This window comes from Trichosurus vulpecula, chromosome 7 (assembly GCF_011100635.1).
Source record: "Trichosurus vulpecula isolate mTriVul1 chromosome 7, mTriVul1.pri, whole genome shotgun sequence".
NCBI classification, from domain to species: domain Eukaryota; kingdom Metazoa; phylum Chordata; class Mammalia; order Diprotodontia; family Phalangeridae; genus Trichosurus; species Trichosurus vulpecula.
Window position 1 is genome coordinate 203,647,121 of NC_050579.1, and position 22,958 is coordinate 203,670,078.

A 22,958-nucleotide genomic window follows, 5' to 3' on the forward strand; every position below is an offset into this window, starting at 1 on the left:
CTTAGACATTTGGGACCTGGTTCTGTCTTGCTAGACTGAGGAGGAACCTTTTTGATTGCTAAATAACTGGGAATGGAGTTGTCTTCAAAAGGCATTAGTCAGCCAAAGCTGGTAGTCTTGATCTGACTCCTTCCTGCCTGTGTTTTAGTGAGAGAAGAGAGAGAATTCGCTAAGAGGACAAGCCATGGGCCCTCCCCATTAGAGGACCACATGCAGCCTATGAATGTGAATCTTGGTTATTAGCCTCAGCATCCGTGCTTTCCTGATTGAGATGCTGTTGTTGTTCATCCTTCATTTTCAAAGACCAATGGTATCACTGTATAAGTGATGACTTCTTTGGGAATTGGATTTATGTGAAGCAGAGCTGTGGAAGGCCTTCAGCCTCACCCTCTCTTTCAGTCACTGAAGTCCAATGGCAAGATAAAAGTCAGGATGACTGGCGATGGCCCTGGATGCAGTGGATAACCTTGGCATCTTCAATGTCTTACCAAGCTCTAAGCACTCCACAAAGTTTGCTTTAGCCACCTTCAAGGCCATTGGAACAAGTTATTCTTATCCACCCAATCCACCAGGAGAAATCTTCACATGCCTGAGCACCCTCCCAACTCACTGATGGATCCGAAGCCTATCAGCTACCCTCAACATAGTTTAACCCATCTGCCCAGATGCCTATAACCTTATAAGCTTCAAAAAGTCAGGAGAACAAGCCATTGGGGATCCTGAAGCAGAGTCCATGCTGGGTTTTACAGTTAGCCAGTCCAACACCCAGTTCCTGAGCATAGAGGAAGAACCTCTGGGGCCCACACCAGCTGTAGCTGTAATGAGGATCCAGCAGCTATGCCATGTTTGGACATAAACAGAACAGGACTATGCAAGACAGAAACGTCATTAATTCTGATCCCACTGTTTCCAGAGACCAAGGCAGTCTAGGAAACAGTGTGTCCCCCAGGTGTTGTAGGGAAATGTTTGTATTTCTATATATGTTATATCTTCAAAGTAAATGGCCATTTGTAAAAGCTAATTGAAATTACTTGATTAAATAGAATTGGGGAGTTAAGCACTGTCAGTAAATAATGGAGGAACGTGCTGGAGGTTGGAGCTACCAACATTAGAGAAAGACACTCCTGACTCCTTGGAGGCACCCCTACAACCTTCAGAAGACATTGAAAGCCTGCCTTACCCTGTCTAACTTGAAGCAACAGTCACTAAATGTGGAGCCTTATATGTAATAAAGCATCAAAACTATTTGAATTTTTTAATCAGTTTCCTATGCTAATTCATTGAGATACCTCTACTTTTGAAATACCTGCATTTAAAGTAAACAATGTTTTACAGCAAGTTCATTACTCACGACTTTATAACGGTTTATTATTTTGTTGTTGTTCAGTCATTTCAGTCGTGTTTAACTCTTTGTGACCCCATTTAGGGCTTTCTCGGCAAAGATACAGGAGTGGTTTCCCATTTCCTTCTCCAATTCATTTTGCAGATGAGTGTAATAATAATTAAAGTGGGACTTTTTACTGTTAACCTTTAATGATTCTGGCCTTTATTTGAATGGGGCAGATAAAGTGGGATGTTTTTGTATTTCTCAGCACTGAGACAATTGGGAGCCACAGATTTGTATCTGATGTGATACTGGGGGTGGGGATCTTCTTCACACCCAGCCTGGGTGAGGTCAGGGCCCTGCGGCCCTAAACAGGATATATAAGCACAAAGGTTAGCATTCTCGAAGGAAACTCTGAGCCACAGAAGGAGTGGCGCATGACTCTGGGCCAACCGTTATAATGAGCTCCCCGGCTGAAAACCCAGATGTTGAATTGTATTTGGTCTGTAATTCAGGATGCTGGTTTTTTCCCCTAAACTAAGCAAATGATATTTGTATGCTGGATTAAAGTAAGATTGTTAACCCCTTAATGTTGCTTTCCTTAAGTAAAGCAGATCAAAAGGACCTGTGTTGGCAGCTTTCTGGGTGCTGGTTGTTGGTGGATCTTACACCCCCACAGAAGATGCTAGTTGGATTGTTGAAACAATGAGGAAACTGAGGCAAATGAGTGACTTGTCCAGGGCCACACAGCTAATAAGTTTCTGAGGTCAGATTTGAACTAGGGTCCTCCTGACTCCAGGCTAGAAATTATCAAGTCACTCATTATCTAGTGAGAGATAGTGAAGACTAGTAGATAAGAATGGTAGATTTGGAGTTGGGAAACCTAAAGTTCAAATCCTACCTGTCATACTGTTACCAACCTCTTTGAGTCTCAAATTCCACCTACAGAAATACTTGCAAAACCTGTCTCAAAGGTTGTTTGTGATGCTGAAATGAGATACTGTATGTATAGTGTTTTGCTTAAAATCCTAATGACTTGTTTGATGTTAGATTTGGATTGGCCTGATAATTTATCTGTCTGTTAATGTAACATTTAAACACTCAACTTAAATGACCTTTATAATGCATAGGTATGATCATGTCATCCCCCTTCTCAATAAACTCCAGTGGCTCCACATCCCCTCCATGATCAAATATAAAATGCTCTGTTTGGCACCCAAAATCCTTCTTAACATGTTCCCTGCAATATACACATTTCCTTACACTACCCTTCACATACTCTTGGATCCAGTGATATCGACTTCCTTGCAGTTCTGTGAGCAAGACACTCCATCTCCAGACTCCAGGCATTTTCACTGGCTGACCCCCATACCTGGAATGCCCTTTCTCTTCATTTCTGCCTCCTGTCTTCCCTAGCTTCCATTAAGTCCCAGCTAAAATCCCATCATCTACAAGAAGGCATTCTTTATTCCCCTTGATTCTTGTGCCTTCTCTCTGTTGATGATTTCCAAAATCTCTTCTATACAGCTTTTTTTGTATATAGTTGGTTGATGTTATGTCCCCCATTCGGCTGTGAGCTCCTTGAGAACAGAAACTGTCTTTTGCCTTCTTTGCATCCCCAGTACCTATTAGCACAGTACCTGGCACAGCACATGCTTAATAAATATTTACTGACTGCTAAGTGTTTTCTATATTAGAAAAATCTCATGATTTCTTTATAAAAAATTCTTACCTCGAAATGTTTGGTAATAGTTTTCTTTATTCCCCAGATGGAGAGAGGTACAAATATGAGTGTAACATCACCTTTAACTGGCTTTCCATATGTGTACCTGAAAAAAAAAATAAGATGCATTTTCCTATTTCAAATTGGATCATGTCAAAATAATAGTCAAAAATTCCAGTTATGCACCTTAACCCCCCAATCAGGTTTTCTAAACTATCACCAAAAAACATCAAGATTACTGCAGTAATCAGCATCAGCCTATCCTCAAGACATTCAAATAGAGATCTTTATATAAGGTGACATCAAGTCATTAATAAGCTTTTCAAAGAAACCTTGAGTCAATCAATTCCAAATACATCTGTCACTATCAAATGTATCTATGCACTATCATTATCTGAATGGATTAGAATAAGAAATTGACTTAGTGAGGAAAAAATAAGCATAGCTGATGCTTTATACCAGAAAAGGGTCCACATGTAGCAATTCTCTAGATTCAGTTTCCCAAAGATCAAGAAATAGATCAAAAAAATTCAATGAGAAGCTACATAGCGAGTTTCTCAACACCAGAATTATGCAAAAAGTTAGCCAGAAGCTCAAAAGCAGTAGAAAACGAGGCCATCAGCAAAGCCAGGACCAGCACAGGCAGAGAAGCTAGTATCCTCATGCTGCTACCAGAAACAGGCCAGAAAAAATAAAGCTGTAAGATTCTGTGTACAGAGATATTTAGGAACAAGGCTCCCCTGACACATCACCAGGGTGTGACTCTTGGAAGACCTAGAGTGGCAGTGTCCACTATGGCACAGTAATGCTCAGACTAAGACATCCTAGGTCCAGGGATTCTGAGGTCCCCAGCACTCTGTACCAAGATGCCCTAGAGGACTGTGAAGATCCAGCACTCTGAAACTCAAAGATCCAGGAGAACCTAAGCCCAGGAGGTGAAAAATCAGCAAAAGAATCCAGGTGCAAGCAAAGGTCTAGCAGAGAAGGAAAGGAAGAAGATAAGCATTTATTAAGGACCTACTGGCACATAAGTGCTAAGTTCTTTACAAATGTCATCTCATTTAATCCTCACAACAACCCTGGGATGTGGTTGTCATTACATTATTGGACAACTGAGGAAACTGAGATAAAGAGAGGTTAAGTAACCTGCCCAGTGTCCATGGCCAGATTTGAACTCAAGTCTTCCTAACTCCAGGCCTAGCATTCTATCCAACTCTCTAGCAAGCAGCTCACCCAAAAATAGAATATGGGTAGGGGGTGAACCTGCTGCAAATCCACAATTCAGGAGCTAAACCTGGAAAAGTGAATGAACCCCCAAAAAACAGTATTTAAAATGTATATTGTAGATACAGAAATTCCTCAAAAGAAGAGAATAATTATATAACAACTCTAAACAAAGACTCAAGGGTTTTTTTTAAATGGCTTTTCCACAAACACAACATGATACCTAGAATAAATGAAAATAACATATTAAAATGAAATAAAAGTTCTTGAGGAAAGAATCAAAAGGAGAATAAATAGCTTGGAAGAAAAGTGGTAAACCTTACCCAAGAGGTGGAATCCCTGAGAACTAAAACAGACCAAAGAGACATCAGTGACTCTATGAGACAGCAAGAAATATTAGAACAAAAGACTGAAAAAACAGAAAATACAGTCAATCCTCAATTTTGGTAGGATTAACATTTCTAGAAAACAGTGTCAAAGTCAAAAACAGAAAGGCTGATACATTGAACCTTTGGGAAATAGGTAGCTAGATTCCCACAGTTGCCAAAAACTGTATTCTTCCACTAGAGATTGCTGGCAATAATTTTTTCTGCATACGATTCTTTATAACAAAATATTAATTCTGCTAATATGTACTTTTCCTAACACAGTAACCATGAAATAACCCACAAAATGCAGTACACAAAATAAAGTTGGTAACAAGCAAAATATTTTTTCTTGCTAGTAATTCCCTAGAATTCTGTGACCTTTTGTACTAACATCTTAATTTTTAAAAAAATTATTTCAGATAATTTTCACTTTTAACAACACATGAAATCTATAGTACCATAAATACTGTACAGCAAATAAATTGTTAAAACCAAAACATTTTTAACCTGAATCTTACCTTCCACTGTATCAGATGGTAGTGTGAGAATGTTGTGCTGTACACTATACTGCTGTAAACCTCTCTACCTTGGCCTCCCTCTGAAAACCAAGGGAGAGGTTGCTGGGACTTTAGTTGGTGCTGTCAGAAGATGCCAAGACTGGTGAAGTCTTAACATCAACTCTGACACTGTGTCAGAATGGCTTGGTGGATAGCACTGAAAATCATGAATGACACACAAGCTTAAAATAATCCATCAGTAATATCTGCTTCCTGCACTATTTGAGATGCTTAAGGATCTCCTGGCTGACATTTCACCATGAAGTTTATTTAACACCTTTATTTTCTCACTAAGCCACATCACCGATTTTGCAAACTTGGGTTTAGAGGCCAAAGGATTTGTACTATGCTTTGGGGGCATAACTAAAATCAAAAAAAAAACTTGAGGTTTAAAGGAAAACAATGAAAATATGCAACAAATATATAGGGAGTTCTTTACAACTGTAGGGTGAATAAGACCAGTGAAGCCCCTAGTAGGATACCAATCGCTCCATAAACTTGTCCTTATCGTACCTCTGATTTTTCTCTACTGTGCATAGTGGAGAATGTGCCCACTTGCCAACATGAAAGTGAAAATTAGGTTACTAACAAAATCACTCAAATTCTTGAAGTCACAAAAGGTAAATAAATATATATTGGAGATCGATTGCATAAGCCATTTACTATCAAAAAGAATTGATCTGGGAAAATGGTCAGGGAGAAACAATTTTAGAACCATTAGAGTCCTTGAAAACCATGATTTGAGGAGAAAAAAAATAGCCTGGACAACACATTTCAAGAAATCATAAATGAAAACTGCCCACATCTATTAGAACCAGAGAGCCAAGTAATGATAGCAAGATTCTTTCCAATCACCTACTCCTAAAGGAACTTGAAAAGTTAAATCCCAGGAATGACATTTCCAAAACCCAGAGTTTCCACAACAGAGTAAAAATAACTGCAAGCAACCATAAAGAAGAAATTCAAAGTACCAGGAAATACAGTCTGGCCCACAAAAAACCTGGAAGCTTCTACTGAAAATGAGAAGAGACCTTAAAATACAATATTCCAAATGGAAAAGATAAAGGATTACAACCAAGAATAACACTCTATAAAGCTGAGTACAACCTTACATGGAAAAAGATTCATCTTTACTTTCCAGTATTTCTGATGAATATCTCAAGCTAAGTGGGAATTTTGAAAGAAAAATTCAAGTATCTAGAGAAACTGAAGAAGGCAAATTAATTAACTAACTGAAAGGAATTCTAGCACTCTAGTACTCCAATACTCTAGTAGTACTAATACTCTAACAAGGAAGAAGAAACAAGTATCTCTTTAGAATTTCAATGTTTTTAAAGAATAGGAAGTTAAGAAAAACATATACTTAGGAGGTGCACGGGTTTTGTTCTGAAAACTTTTAAAAAGGGAAAGAGAAAAGAGGATAAAATAAATACACTAGTGTAGAAAGGAAGAAGGGGTAATAAGTTTACTATTTCTCATAATTGGGATACAGGAATATATATGAACATGGAGGTAAGGAAGGGGACCTAGGTGGTACAGTGGATAGAGTGCTGGGTCTGGAGTGAATGATATATGTATGTTTGATTAAAGTGAGATTGTAAACTCCTTAAAGTTGCTTTCCCTAGAAAAGCAGATCAAAGAACCTGTGCTAGCAGCCCTCCTCTGTGCTGGTGTTATTGGTCTTACAGAACCACAGTAGCAGCGAGTAGCATTGTTGTTACAGGGTTAGGGAATAGAAAATCATGAGAAAAATGGTAACCAATCATATGAGGTGAAGATAGGCGGAACTAGAAGCTAGTTCAGTGATTTATCATATTGTCAATTCAAGGTAGCCCCCATGCTCAGCAAATACCTACTGAATATAAATGTACCCAAAAATGATTGAAAAAAGCTCAAAATACAGTTCTAAAAATATATCATATTGAGAACCCTAAGTTCTCAAATTGTGATGTTGAGTCAAACCCAATACTATATCATCTAGTAGAAAAGTCACTGGATTTGGAGTTAGAGAACAATTTCAAACCATAGCTTGGCCACTTACTATCTATGTGGACTTAGCCAAGGAAATTTACTTTTAACCAAACAAGAGATAAAGACAATTATAAAACTTAAATCAATAACTTTGATCACATGAAACTGAAAAGCTCTTGCACAAACAAAATTAATGCATGTAGGATAAGAAGAAAAGCAATCTAGTGGTAAAAATATATTTGTACCAATTTCTCAGATAAGAGTTTGGTCTCCAAGATAAAGAAACAATTAACTAATGTGTATAAAAGACCAAAAGCCAATAACCAATAGACAAGTAGGCCTAGTATATGAATAAACAGTCCTCAAAAGAAAAATAGCAAATTATTTAACAAACATATTGAATAATAATTCTCTAATAATAAGAGAAATGCAAATCAAAGAAACTTTGACATTTTACCTTGTATCCTGCAAACTGGCAAAAAATTATAAAAGATAGAAAAAGTTGATGTTGGAGGGGTCATGGGAAGATATAAAAACTAGTGCATTGTTGATGGAGCTGAGAATCAGTACAACCATTTTGGAAAGCAATTTGGAACTATGAAAATAGAGGAACTAAAATGACCATTCCTTTTGACCCTGAGATTCCATTATTAGATTTATGCCCTAAGGGGGTCTTTGTTAAAAAGAAACTCTCCATACATGCCAAGATATTTATAGCAGCATTTTTTGTGACAGCAAGGAATTGAAAACAAAACAGGTGCTTATCAATTGAAGAATGGCTAAACAAATTGCAGTATATAAATAAAATGGAATATTGGTGTACTATAAGAAATTATGGATATGATCATATAAAACTGAAACTGTGTTAGGTGCTAGTATTACAGAAACCAAAATGAAACAATCTCTGCTCTCAGGGAGCTTATATTCTATCCAGGGGAAAATTCATACATACATAAGTGTATATAACATAGAGAGAGAGAAAGAGAGAACAGATACATGGCAAATTTTTGGAACAGAGGGCACTAGCAGGGGGGAGGCCTGATAATCACTTGGACCCACCTGCTTCTGTATTTAAGGGGATTTCCTAGCTTGCTCATTGTTAGGCCCTGCCCCTCTTCTTTTCATCCCGCCTCAAACACCCATTACTGAATGACAGGTCAAAGGGTCTAAAATTCTCTGGGTCTCAGTTTCTCACAGCTTCAAAGGCATGGCCTGATCAGGGAATGGAATGGAAGAGGCTTGAAGACAGGACAACAAGATAATCAGTGTAATCCTCCAATCCAGGTCCACTCATCTCCAGCAAAGAATCCTTTCCTGCCTCCACTCATGTCTAGAATACAGAGGGCCAGAGTAGGAACCAAACTTCCAGGCTGTTGCTGCTATTCCTGCTCCTCTTCCAGGGGATAAGGCCAGACAGGATACAGAAACCCAGGAAGCCCAAGAAGGGCCCAGTTGCCAAGCTCCCCCTCCCTTAGCAGCCCAAGAGCCAGCAGAATCCTTTGAGCACTAGATTATACCAAAAAGTCTCAAGCAGTGACAAACTATAATAAAATGCAAGGGATTTATTTTTAAATTCTAAGATGCAACAATATGGAAATTAAGGGCAAAATCCAAGATAAAGTACAGGCTCAATTAAGTCCACATAAGTACCAATGATCTGCTTGGTTTTGTATTGCCGAAAATTCAAAGGCACCGGTCAAAGAATTCAAAAGGAAATTTGGACAAAGGTTTCTTGACATTTTGACTAATATGAAGTATGCAGGGTATTGATTATAAAAATGTAGAAATTTACATATTTTCTGAGTCAGAAATCCCTCCACAGTTCCCAAACTGAGAGAACACTCAATAAGAAAAATTTTGCCGACTTTGTTGAACCTGGACAGAAGACTGATTTGGTAAGAAACCCCTAAACAAAATTTTTGCCTGTTTTCATATATTGTTACAGAAGTTTCACATAACTTTATGATGAATATGTGTCCCGGGGAGTAATTTGGCAATTTTTTGGTCTGTGATCAACTTAAGCTGGGAAATCAACACCACCCTCCACTTGCCACACTGCCTAAAAATGCCATCAGAACTAGACAGATGGCACTGTTTTTGCTGAGCCTGCTTTTGCTGAAGTCTGGCATTTATTAACTGTTAAAAACAGCATTATTAAATTATGTCAAAAAAACAAAACAGATATTGTCATGTCAACCATCAAATACTACCAGAAGTTAGCCATTGGAGTATCTAAACGAGCCTCATGGATCACTGCTAAACCCCAGAACTACTTAATGGTCTGAAACTACGAATCTTACTTTTACTTTGTTGAAATTAAAAATAAAAATTATACACCGTTCCAGCTTGAACATTATTCAAACAATTCCAAAGTAATTAGCATCTGCTATTCTGTTATGCTAGAAGTCACTCTGAATTTGTGTTGAAGTGACTTGACTGTAGGAAGAGAATTTATTAACATCCTCTTTGTTGCTTTTTGAGTTCATTAGAAACAACTGAAACCTTGCCGTAACTGAACATAGCAACCTTAATGAAAGTTATAGATATTAAAAAGCCAAATTTTAAAAGAGAATTTAGGTATAGAGGAGATCACAAAAGATAAAAACAGATAATTTTGATTATAAAAGATTGAAAAGCTTTTGCAGGAAAAAAGGTAATATAAGTAAGACAAGAAAGGAAGATGTCAAAAGGGAAAAATATTTGCATTAAATATCTCTGACACAATATCTCTGATATCCAAGTTATATAAGGAATTAGTCAAAATGTTTAAGACCAAGAGCCATCACGTAGTAGATAAGTGATTAACAAATATGAGAAAACATTACTCAAAAGAACTGCAAACTATTAACAAGCATATGAAAGACTGTTCCAAACAATTAACGCATTTCAAAACAACTCTAAGGTTTCACCTCACACTCAGAAAATGAGCAAAGATTAAAAAAAATTAGTATTGTAAATTGTAGAAAGCAGCAATACAAATAGGCTGTTAGCTATGAACTGATCCAACCATTGTGGAAAATAATTTGGAACCATGTTAAAACAGTGACTAAAATATCCATACTCTTTACTTCAGAGATTTCACTGCTAAGCATATACAACAAGGAGGCCAAAAATAGAAAGAAAGATCCAATTTGCGTTGAAATATTTATAGCAGCAATTTTTGTAATCATTAAGAACTGAAAATCAGTCAATCAACAAAAATTTATTAAACACCTATACGCCAGGCACTGTGCAAAGAGTTGGGGATACAAAAAGAGGCAAAGCTAATCCCTGCCTCCAAGAACCTTACAATCTAATGGGAGATACTAAAAGAGATACCTGTTGGAGAGGAAACAGATAAAAAATAATATGGTACCTAGATGTAATGGAATATTACAGTGCCATAAGAAACAATATTAAGAATTAAGAGAAACAAGAGGACAACATGAAGCATCCTAAAGGAGTCCGGCTCCTTATAAACACCCCAGCAATGAAATAATGTTTAAGAAGACCAAAGAGAAATACCAGCAAACTCATATTCTTGTAATGCAAAAAAAAAAGAGAGAGCCAGAAGCCTACAAACGTTCAGAGACACGTCACAAAGTCTAATAATCAGCATGAGCTCCTGTGAATGGTACTTAAAACCAGTAGGATCTCAGTCTCAGCGAGTCAGAGCGGCAGATGACTTACAAAGACCCCAAAAGGTCACCACACCAAGAGACAGGACACACCTTGGGCATTCAGAGCCATAGCAGGAGACAGTGCCGAAACAGGAATGAGTTCTGGAAGCCTTGCAAGGGCCCTAAAGACAATACTCATCTCAGAGCCAAAGAAGGACATGAGGCCGGCTCACACCCTACACAACCACACAGGATTACCTGCAGGAAACGTGACAATAGCACAATCTTCTGATATCCGATTGGGACCTATGAGAGCCAAAGCACGGTACAGAGGTAGTTTTCAGTTGGAGGATATAGAAAGAAAAAGGGTGAAGACAAGACCAAGACCAACCCCTGAACTGGGCCCCCAGAAGACAGAAGCAGAAGCCAGGGACTGCGGCAAAGGGAGGCAGAGTCCTAGCCACTCTGTCCATCGCTGAAATAGCAACCATAAATAGGACCAAACAGGACCTGCCTCCCCATCTGAGAGTACCAGAGAAACCAGGGCCTGGCTCTGGCACGACATACTAGAGCAGGAACGGAGGCTGAAAATATAAGCAAAAGAAGAAAACTCTGAACAAACACGATGAAGAAAGACTCAATTTAAAGAAGCTCAAGAAGTAAAAACTAGAAGAGACTAACTTCAAAACAATCACAAGCAGAGTATAAAAGAAAATAACGCTTTGGACAACTCTGAAAGACTTATGATGAAAAATGCTATCCATCCCCAGAGAAAGAACTGATGGTGTCTAAATACAAATTGAAACATACTTTTTTAACTTTCTTTATTTTTCTTGAGTTTTTTGGGGGTCTATGTTTTCTTTCACAACATGACTATAATGGATATGTTTTGCATGACTACACACGTATAACCCATATTGAATTGCTTGTCTTTTCAATGGTAGGGGGCAGGAAGGCAGGAAGGGGGAGAATTTGGAACTCAAAGTTTTAAAAACAAATCTTAAAAATTGTTTTCACATGTAACTGGGAAAAAATAAAATACTAAAAAAATAAAAAGAAGAATTAGGAGAAAATAATGATTTGGACACAGGACTCCAAGATAGCTAGAAGAAATGAAGCAAAAGATAAAAAATTACATTCAAGGTTTTGGGGAAAAAATTGGAAATAAACATAGAACAGAAGACAGAAAACCTTACCCATGCCCTGAAAAATGGAATGAAGAAAAGAAAATAAGAAATACTAGAAAAAAGGCAAAAGAATGATCATTTAAAAGAACATGTAAGGTATCCATTATGAAAAACAACTGATCTGGAAAACAAAGTCTAGGAAATATATTTAAGAATCATAACCAAGAAAGTCCTCCAAAACCATGAAAAAACAAAAAACCTGGATGCCTTATTTCAAAAATATCACAAAATAAAACTGGCCAGATTTTATTAAAATTCTCTTAGAATAATAAAGAATTAAAAATATCCAGAAATATCATAGCTAAAATCCAGAACTTATAAGGTGAGAGAGACAGAGAGAGAGAGAGAGAGAAAATAGCAAATAATACTTACTTTGCAATGACAGTGCCATTTAAATTTTTATAATTCAAAGAATGATATAAAGGAGTCTGGAGAGTAACTTCAAATTTGGGTAACACTGAAAAAGAAATATAAGCATAAAATTGTTAAAATTCCATTGATTTCATTATAAAGAATAGCTTTTAAAAATATTTGATCAATGCAATGGTCAACCATGATTCCAAAGGACTGATAGTGAAGCACAATGATGAATCATCTGATAGAAAGATGATGGACTGAGGGTGAAGAATAAGACTTTTTTTTGACATGGCTAATAAAGCAATTTCTTTTGCTTGATTATGCATAATTGTTACAAGAGTTTTGTTGTGTTTTTTGATGGGGAAAGGAGAGAGAGAGAGAGAGAGAGAGAGAGAGAGAGAGAGAGAGAGAGAGAGAGAAAATATATTTTTGCTATTTGGAAAATGAGTCCACTTTAGCTCAACAAGAGAAAAATACCAATGTCTTAACACTATAAATAATAGTATGTATTTTTAAAAGAATTCCCACAACAAGAGAACCAATAAGCAGTACCCGGAATTTGCCTAAAAACACTTCCTGTGAAGGAGAGCCCATGACCTCCCAAAGCTGCCCAGTTCACTTTGAGGTGGCTCTAGTTCTTGAAAACTCCTTCCTTACACCAAGCCTGTTTTAATTCTTTAAAACTGACACTCACTGTCTCTATTTCTGCCCTCTGGAACCAAATGGACAAGTACCCTATTTGTGCTGTCTCCCCCCGGATAAAAATATAAGCTCTTTGCAGGGAGGGATTGTCTCTCTTTTGTACTTACATCTCCACATAGCACAGTGTCTGGTATATCATAAGTGCTTAATAAATGCCTTTACACTCATTCATTCAAATGAATGTTTGCTTCATAAATGGCCAATCATATGTTAAAGCCTTTATAAAGTACTTTGTTTCCTCTCCAAACAATATAATTCTTTAATCAATCTAAAATCATTAGACTTCAAGACCTTTCAAATCATGTCACCTGATTTAAAGGCTTAGTTGTGTATTAAGAATTTCATTTTATGTTTTTACCAAGTTACCTTCCATCCACAGAGATGAATTATTTTCTCCCTGATTTAGCTTCTTAGAAAAGCAAGGAAACATTGGAGTCTACCAGAAATCCTAGTACTAAAGCAGCATGCTGCTGACAAGGAAGTAGAAAAATGAAGAAGACTTGCCTTACCTCTTGTGATGTAGAGTGTCTCACAGTGAAGCTCTTAATATTCAATCAACAAGCATTTATTAAGCACTTACTATCTGCTAAGCACTGTACTAAATAGTGGAAATACAAGACAAAAATGAAGCAACCCCTGCCCTGAAGGAGCTCCATTCTATCATATGCGTTAATATTACGTATGCAAGGGATGAGGACCATCTGTCATTCCAAACATGCAAGCCAGCTGTCATCATGCACTATTCCTCATTACCATCAAGATTCTCTGAAGCCTCAAGAGTTAGAATATTTAGCACACTCTTGAGTTACAAACCAATAAGGAGAACTTGACTTCGTTGACCTTACCTCTGGCTCACATCAGCATCCCAGCCTTGCCTATCACTCCCCAGCCTCACCCTCTCCAATAACAGACCCTTCAAACAGGAAGGGGGAAGCTTTCCTTTTGAAAGGTTGCCAACCCCCATTCTGGGACTTGGACTTACCATACAAATAGTCATGAGAATATAGAATGCTCAAGATCCCAAATAATGACACAAACAACCTCCCCTCTCAGCAACTTCTATTGTTCGAATAAGAAATAATCACAAAAGATACAGATCAAAAATTTGTAATTAATGGTTTTCTTTCCATCTGACCACTACCCTATTCTTGACCCCTTCTACCACCAATATAACAATTAATTCACCTTCCCCCGCCCCACTTGCATGACTGTCATTGCAGCAACTAAAGGAAAAAAATTCAGCTAAGTCAAGCAAAGTGTGTCTGGGTGATGTAATACCTAATCCCCTGGGCCTCAGTACCTCGATGGCCCCCTTCTATTACAGAAAATTCTAACCAATCAGTCAACAAGCATTTATGATACATCTGCTATGTGCCAGGTACTGTGCTAGGTGCTAGGTATACAGAAGCAAAGAATGGAATAATCTTTACTCTCAAAGGGAGCTTACAGTAGGTAAATACAAGATATTTGTGGGGGGACAACACTAGCCATTGGGGAGATCAGTAAATGTGGCATGTAGGAGGTGGTACTTGAACAGAATCTAGAATAAAGAGAAAGATTCTCTGTGACAGAGGTAAGGAAGCAATTTAGTCTAGTAAGGAATGGCCAGAGCAAAGGCACTGGGGTGGCAGATGGACTGGCATGTATGAAAAACACAAAGAAGGCAGGTTTGTCTAAATCTCAGAAAGCAAGAGAGTGCAATGTACACAATAAAGTTGGAAAGATAGGTTTCAGCCCGGTTATAACAATCTTTTAAAAACTAACAAAAAAGATAATATTTTATCCTTGAGGCAATAGGGAGTCACTGGAGAGTTTATTGAGTAGGGTAGTGATGTGGTCAGATCTTCAGAAGAAAATCACCCAGGCAACAGCATCAAAGATGGACTTTAGTAAAAGCAGAGCTATCAATAATTTAAGGCCCCAAACTAAGATAGTGACTTGTGAGTAGAGAGAACAAGTCAAACGAGAGATATTCATGAGAACAATGAATTGTGTTGCAAATGAAAGTGGAGATAAAATTGGCAAGACTGCATCATATTGGATAGATAGAATGAGGGAAATTGAGTAATCCCATCAAAGTTATGAAACAGAAGACTGGAAGATTTCAACAGAAATAGCTAAGTTTAGAAGAGAGGTGATTTTGGTGGGAAAGATAATGAGTTCATTTTAGACATTCTGAGTTTGAGATGTCTCTGGATCATCTAAATTACTAGATGTTGTTTCTATTAAACTGTTTATACTTTCTCTACTTTGTTACATTTCATTGCTCAGAAAGGCAAGAAAAGGATGATGAAATGCTTCTCCAAAAAATTATTTATGTTTACTTTGTTGTAAATTTTATCTTGTGTGTTTATGGTGTTTATTCCAAAAATTAAGTTCCTTGAGGCTAGGGTGCTTAAGAAATGCTTATTGGATAAATAAACACTATAGTGTTTACTTATTTTGAGTGAACATTCTTGAGAAAATATTATTAAAGGATATATGTACATATTATTAAATAAATGTTATTAAAGGATATATGTATACAAATATATATGTCTAGAATAAGATAAATTTGAAATCTATTATTTTTATGTGAAATACAGAATAAAATAATATACAACACATATACACTATACACAAATATAGTACACACTATAACATGATTACTTCTGTTATCTTTATTTCTGAAGAAATTAACATTTTTTTTCCTTTAAAGTGAAACTGATCAACACTTACCATATTCTAAAACTTGGAATGACTGGTAATACGTCTGACCCTATTTTTTAAAAAACACAAAAGAAACATAATAAGTTCTTGATAAGTTACTTTAGTTATTTGTCTATATGATGACATCCTGAAAATTGCAAAGAAATAACAACTTATTAGTGGACAAAATATTTTGCTTTTTGGAGTTTCCATGTTTTGTTAATCAAAAAACTGCAAATGTAATATTTTGTTAATTCATTAAGTAATATGACTCTTGAGTCCTACAAAACACAGTATTCTTGCATAAAAAAGTTCTCTGATACTAATTAACTGTTTGACTTTAAGCAAATTACTTAAACTCTCTGAGATGCAAAATTAGCTAAGATTTTTCTTAGTTCTAAGATTCTATGATTCAGAAATATCTTCCATGAAACTTCATGCTACATCTGTTTTAGTCACTGGATGCAAAAAATAACAAAGTGAGGATATAAATTTTTCTTAAATTCAAGTATATAAGATTATCATTGTCCTAATTCCTTGAATTGCTTTCCAGAATGACCCATAAGAAAAATTATATAACCCTTGTAACTGGCAGTTATGGTAAACGGTCACTTAAGTTCATATATCTAACATTTGAAGTAGTTCCCTCATTTTAAGGTTAAGAAACTTGGCTAATCAGAAATCAAACTCTGATTCTCGGACTGTGATTCTCAATATCAAAAAGGCAATGTAGATTCTAATATTAGTAAATGTCTTCCAAAGTACGTTTATTGATCCTTCATATAACTTTATGCAGAACTGAAATTTGAACTCAGCTCCTGGTGGCACAGTGAATAGAGCACTGGACTGCGGTCAGGAAGCCTCGTCTTCTTAAATTCAAATCCAGCCTCTAATACTTCTTAGCTGTGTGACCCTGGGCAAGTCACTTAAATCCTGTTTGCCTCAGTTTCCTCATCTGTAAAATGAGCTGGAGAAATGGCAAACCACTTTGGGATCTTTGCCAAGAAAACTCCAAATAGGGTCATGGAGAGTAAGACACGACTAAACAAATGACAACAGATGAGATCTCTGGCTCTAAATTCAGTATTTCTTCCGCTGTGCCTCACTACTTTCCCATTTGGTTATTAAAGAATCACAGAACTGAAAGGAAACACAAGTCGCATCTAGTCCATTCCTTTGCCTGCCTCACACAATCCATAAGCAGTTACTGAACACTGAGAGTAGATTCATACACTGGGAAAAGCGCTTAGATCTTTTTGTTTTTCTGTATGAAGAAATTATAAAATATCGATCAAAAGACACCTTAGGTAGTAGTGACCTAGTTCATCTTTTCACTTGATACAGCAATTCCTTCTACAACGGACCTTGACAAATTAAAATATTTGTTAAGTATCTACTGTACACAAACCATTATTATATTCCAAGCTCTATGGGGTAAAAAATACAAGGATGAAACGAAGCATGGCATTGATTATAAGGAATCATCAATGGCCTAATTGCGCCTATCCTTCACACACAGCAATTCACTACTAGTATTAAGTGAGTGAAAATCAAAGTCTAACAAGATTTTGTATAGCAAATTATTCTAAGTCATTGGACAGATAAGCTCACCTCCAGGTTTGCATTTCAACAGAATGTTTGGTTGGGAAGAAGGAAGGCAGTACTGAGCAGACAAAGGTATCTGTATGCACAGCTTATTGTGCGAAGCATTTTGAGAAAGAGAAAAATAAAACTTAGTCCTCAATACTAAGGAACCTTAGTATTGCCCTACTCAGGATGGCATACTGGGACTACTATAGTTTCAATTTACTCAAAACCAATACTACTCAGTAGTATTCACATAGTCAACAATCAGTCTAGCCTTAATACATGAAAATTCCCAAAAAGGCTAAAAAAAACCACATTTTATTCTTGAGCAAAGGACAAGGCAAAGGGGAAAAAAGAGGAAATAAGGAATAGCTGTAAGTGCCACCAAGCTTATTAAGCAAGCAAATAAGCATAACCACACACACACACACACACACACACACACACACACACACACACGCACACACACACGCACGCACACACCTCAAGCTATTAATAACCTTTCACTTCAAAGTTTTACTAAGAGGTAAATGTCCTAGCTAAAGGGCTCAAAGTATCAATATCTAGTCATTAGACTTTTTGCAAAAGTTATGGATTGTGTTTTATTAAACAATGTCTCTAGACAAACTTTACCTGCTTCAAAATACATTTTGTGTTATTGCATATTCAAGCTGCCAGCCACCGGAGAAGCTAAACTGAAGGCTTAAAACCTTTGGACAGCTTATTTTCTAATCTAAGCAAACACATTTCCTTTCAGGCTTACCTCTCCTACCAGACAGTAACACATAGAAATCAGAAGCAGTGGTTGGCCTCTGTCATTACCCAATATGGTCACTGTTCTGTGAGGGAAGTACATTCTTGGGAAAACTTTCCTAAAGCACACTCACTCCAGGCTTTTGACTAATCGTAAGCCCATCTCACCTAAGTTTTCCCAGAAGTTTTCCCAGCAGTTCCACAAATGGAAACAGAAAAGTCATGCCAACCTATATTAGCCAGTAAATAATTTCTCTATAAAATTACTTATCCTTTTGTCCCTTGGGCAATCGCTCCAACGTGAGAGTGTCTATAATAGCAGCAGGTCTGATGAAGAGGGCAGAGGCAAAAGACACATTATCTAAAACCCACTACTCCTCTAACAAGGATGCTACACCCAGAGCACAAATTGAAAATATGTGAATTAATAAAACTCTATTTTATTATTTATTATTATTATATTTATTATTATACTATTACATATATACTATTATACTATTATTATTTTATTTATTGTATTCCTGTTAAAAAAAAAAAAGAAATTCACCATGAAGCTACCCAATCCAAGGGAGTATCTAATTGTAATGAATTCTTCAGGAACATGATACACCACCTAACCATTAAAAGGGAGTGGGGGAATAGGAGAAGGTTTATATAGATACAGTGCAACCCCTTTCCACTTTTTCAACTCCTGAAGAGGCTGAAATATTGTTTCCAGAGTTTTTTAAAAAAAGTTTAAAAAAATGAAAAACAGAATTAAGTAGTTACATGAGTGGGGTTGTTTATTTAACCAATGTGAACTCTACTGAGTGGTAATTAATTAATACCAGTTATAAGTGGAAAGCAGTGTGATGCAGTAGGGGAAAAAAAACCACTTAGTCTGAAGTCAGCCGACCTTGGATTCAAATCCTGCCTCTGCTACTTATGACTTGTGTGACACCAGACAAGCCTGTCACCTCTCTGACCCTGTGCTTTCCCATTTCTAAAATGAGGGGGTTGGACTTCTGGCTCTAAGTCTCATGACCATGATAGATGAAACAGACAAACATGGGGACCCAGACACTATTTGTTGCTTCAATGGGAGCATGTGTTCAGAATTCCAAAGAACTAACTTACAGATTTCTGGAAGACAACCTGCTTGGTAATATACACGGTCTTTGGCTTACAAAGCAGTTGCGTTTTTTAAACAGCCAAAGCCTTGTCTAAAGAAAGAAAAATATGTCTTGGGTCACTCTGAAGAAGAAAGAAATTCCGATGAATAAAGTTACTAAAGACTTTGGTACCAACAACTTCCATAGTGTTCTCTTCCAAGAAAGTTGTGTGTGTGTGTCTGTGTGTCTGTGTGTCTGTGTGTATGTGTGTGTATACACCCCTACATGTTGTTGTTCATCCTTCATTTTTGAAGAGGACTAATGACATCCTGGGGTAATATCTTGACTTGCTTTTGAATTGGATTTAAGTGAGGCAGAGTTGCACAGAGTTGTCAGTCTAGCTCTCTCTTCCGGAGTCACCAAAGTCCAATGGCAAAACAAAAGTCAGGATGACTGGCAATGGCCTGGGAGGCAGTGGATACCGTTGGTGTCTTCAACGTCTAACCAAGCTCTAAGCACTCCACAGAGCCTACTTTAGTCACCTTCGTGGTCTTTGGAACAAATTGTTCTCATCTGCCCATTCTGCTGGGGGAAGTCTTCACATGCTTGAGGCAGACATTTCCCTAGCTCATCAATGGGTTTGAGGCCCATTGGTTTCCCTCAATCTGGTTTAGTGCATCTGAGGAAAGAGTTTTATTGGCATGTGGCTGTTGTGCGTGCTACAGTTTCTTCAAGCCACATGTAAAGGGATAGGAAAGTAAGGGAGATAGTCTTCCCCTTCAGAACAGCCCCTCACACAGGCACATACAAATCACTGCTCAATGATACTACCCAACCTGTATGCTTTTTCTCTTCTTTTTACTCGGTCTTTTATTCAGGGCCCTTTAAGCCAATGAAGTAAGATACTCTCCTCAAACCAAGTTCCTTCCCAGTGAGCAAAGAGGAACACATAGACAAGAACATCAGATGAACTACAAGTCTACTGCTTGGGTCTGAAAACTTTTCCAGTATTGTAGAATAAACCAAATTATACCTCATCGACACATGCTTCAGATATCTAGTGTCCAAATACCCTCCTCTGAGGGTTCTAGAAATCTCTGTTATAAATTGTGACATGTTGATTTCCATCTCTCCCAATTTGTCATGAAGAAATGTCCTACATAGGGTTTACATGAAGAATACAGGAAGCACAGTATAACTGAAAGATCCTCTCAGGCTTAGAGTCAGGGGCGAACTGGGTTTGAGCCCCATCCCAACAGAGAGAGCAAGGTGCACTGCAGAGTGTTGGATCTGGAGTCAAAGGACTTGAGTTAGAATTCTGGCTCTGCCCCTTAGTACCTGTGCTATCTTGTCAGCCTCTATAAGCCTCAGTTTCTTCTTCTATAAAAGTCCCTTTCAAGTCCAAATCTATAATCCTACAAATCTCTCAAGATTTCCAAAAGGAATTGCACCAATCCCTGTGATATCTTTATCTAGTTTACTCACGGTTATTGTATATAAAGGTTCCTTCCCTAGATTGGAACATCTGGAAAGAACATTAACTACCTTTGCTTTCCTGAGTATAAAAACAGACCAGCCTCTACCCTCCAGCTCTTCAGCCCCTTCTCCTATTGGTGAATTATTCAGGGAACCTCCATTTTGAGCAAGGGTCCAGACCCACCCTCCTCATTTTCTGGACTTTATCACCATGCCTCTGCTGCCTTCACCTCTACCCCATGAGTCCCTTCCCCCAATGGTGAATATCTCCCTCCATTCTGAGGAGGGCCTAAACCAGACACCCCTTATTTTCTGGACTTCACCACCATGCTCCTATACAAGTACCTCCTTTCCTCCCCAGTTTCCCTCAACTTACCCCTCCTTTTCAGTTTCCCTTTTATGTACTGTCTTCCCCCATTAGAATGTACTCTCCCTGAGAGCAAAGGCTACCTTTATTTTTTCTTTGTATTAATATCTCCAGGACTCAGCACAATGACTAACACATGGTGGGTGCTTAATAGATGCTTATTGATGGACCGTTGTCTTAACCAAAGTGCTCAGGCGCCACTAAGGTCAGTCTGGCAGAGCTAGCCAGCTTCTGGATCAATCTTATATGTCCTGTGGCATGTTTTGGTTTGCAGACATCACAGGCTGCCACATTTCCTTCCAACTTCGTTTACTTTAACATTAATAAATTCTATCTAGGAAAGCTCCCTGTCAGCATGAGCTTCCTCTCTCTACCTCAAGTCCAAACAAGATGCTGTTACATGAAGATTTTCTCTTGAGTGTTCTCCTCCTAGATATGAAATGCCCTCCCTACTCCTGCTAACCAGGCTCTCTCAATATCATTCAAACAGGAGGAGATTCAGGAAACTTTCCCTGGCAAATGAAAATAACAAAGTTTTCCTGAACCAAATCAGCCACCAGTGATGACTCCTTCCTCCAAACTTCTATAAGCTGTCCGTACCACACAGTTGACATTTTTCTCTTGGCTACCTTTTCCTGTGTGTATACCTTACCTCCTAAACTAAATTCCCTGGGGTCAGGTAAATTGTCTTATGGTCAATCAATTAATGAACATTTATTAAGAACCTAAAGTTTGCTGACTCTAAAGGCCTTCCTCTCCCAGACTGATAGTTTTGTGATAGTAAATTGGGCTATCTTTTGCCTCAATTCCTACCTAGCCCTTAGCCATTTAATGGGTGTTGCCTCAGGAAAACTGAGACCTGGGAAAGACCTTAAATGAGAATGGCCAAGGGCATCCACTGCATACTGGGCCATTGCTAGTCATCCCAACTTTTGTCTTACCACTGGACTTCAATGACTTAGGAGGAGAAACTGACTTTGCACAGCTCTACTTCACTTAAATCCAACTCACTCACAAGTCAAGACATCACCCTCATGATGTCATTTGTCCTCTTTGAGAACAAAGGACCAACAACAACAACTATTTTCCAAGAAGGATGCTAAGAGCTGGGGAACCAAAGAAAGCTTGTCGAAGACAGTCCCTGCTCTCAAGAAACTCAGTGTCAAATAGGGGAGACAACAGGCAAACAAATCATATACAAAAAGGCTTTTTAAGGATAAACTGGACATAGTCAATACCAACCACTAACCAGATGCCTCTGGTGAGTAAGTGAGCCCAAGAATCCTAAGAACAGCAGTAATACAGACCATGAGCCCAACCATCAGCCCAGCCTCCATAGTTATCATCCAAAGAAGCAATCCCTGAGATGTGATCTGGCAACAGCCCCTACATGTATTATATGACCCCTGCTTCCTTAGTAGCCACAAGATCTGATGACCCAGGAAAAAAGTTCTCACTATCAAAATCTTTGGCATGGATAGTTTGCCACCAGAAATGGATATGGTTTTATTAATGCAAAAGACTTTAGAGAAGGTAAATTAGCATCTGTTTTGGATCATGAGAACTTTTCATCTGTCCTTCAGCTAAAGCATACTACACTGTCTCCCCTTACCAGAATGTGTGTTACTTGGATGCAGGGACTGTCTTGATTTTCCTTCTGTATACTCAATACCTGTCACAGTGTTTTGCACACAGTATGTGATAATGGATACGTTCTCATTCGTTCCTTCACTTGTCCAGATTTCTTGTCATTTATTTTGTGTGTAACATGGTAAAAGAGGCCATTAAAAGCACTTTGAAATTTCCCAGGGGTAAACCAGACCATTCCCTTCCCCCATTCAGTTTTTAAAAATAGTAATATCAACTGATCATCTCATGAAAAAAATCAAAAAAGGAAGAATCTCAGGAATTTCATAATCAAAATCCAGTTTCCATGTCGCTGTCTGAGATATAGGTACTGATAGACCAGCTCTATGAGTTGTCC

General features: G+C 37.8%; 1 protein-coding gene across 3 annotated transcripts in view; it reads right to left on the reverse strand.

Annotated features, from left to right (window-relative positions):
• Positions 1 to 22,958, reverse strand: part of CD109 (CD109 molecule) — a 170,645-nt gene that overhangs the window by 72,739 nt on the left and 74,948 nt on the right. For all 3 annotated transcript variants that reach the window (XM_036766846.1, XM_036766847.1, XM_036766845.1), the window contains exons 6-8: positions 15,731 to 15,770; positions 12,326 to 12,410; positions 3,057 to 3,153 (exon numbers count right to left, since the gene is read on the reverse strand). In XM_036766846.1, coding sequence (XP_036622741.1) covers positions 3,057 to 3,153; positions 12,326 to 12,410; positions 15,731 to 15,770 — 222 coding nt within the window. The remainder of the gene's footprint in view (positions 1 to 3,056; positions 3,154 to 12,325; positions 12,411 to 15,730; positions 15,771 to 22,958) is intronic.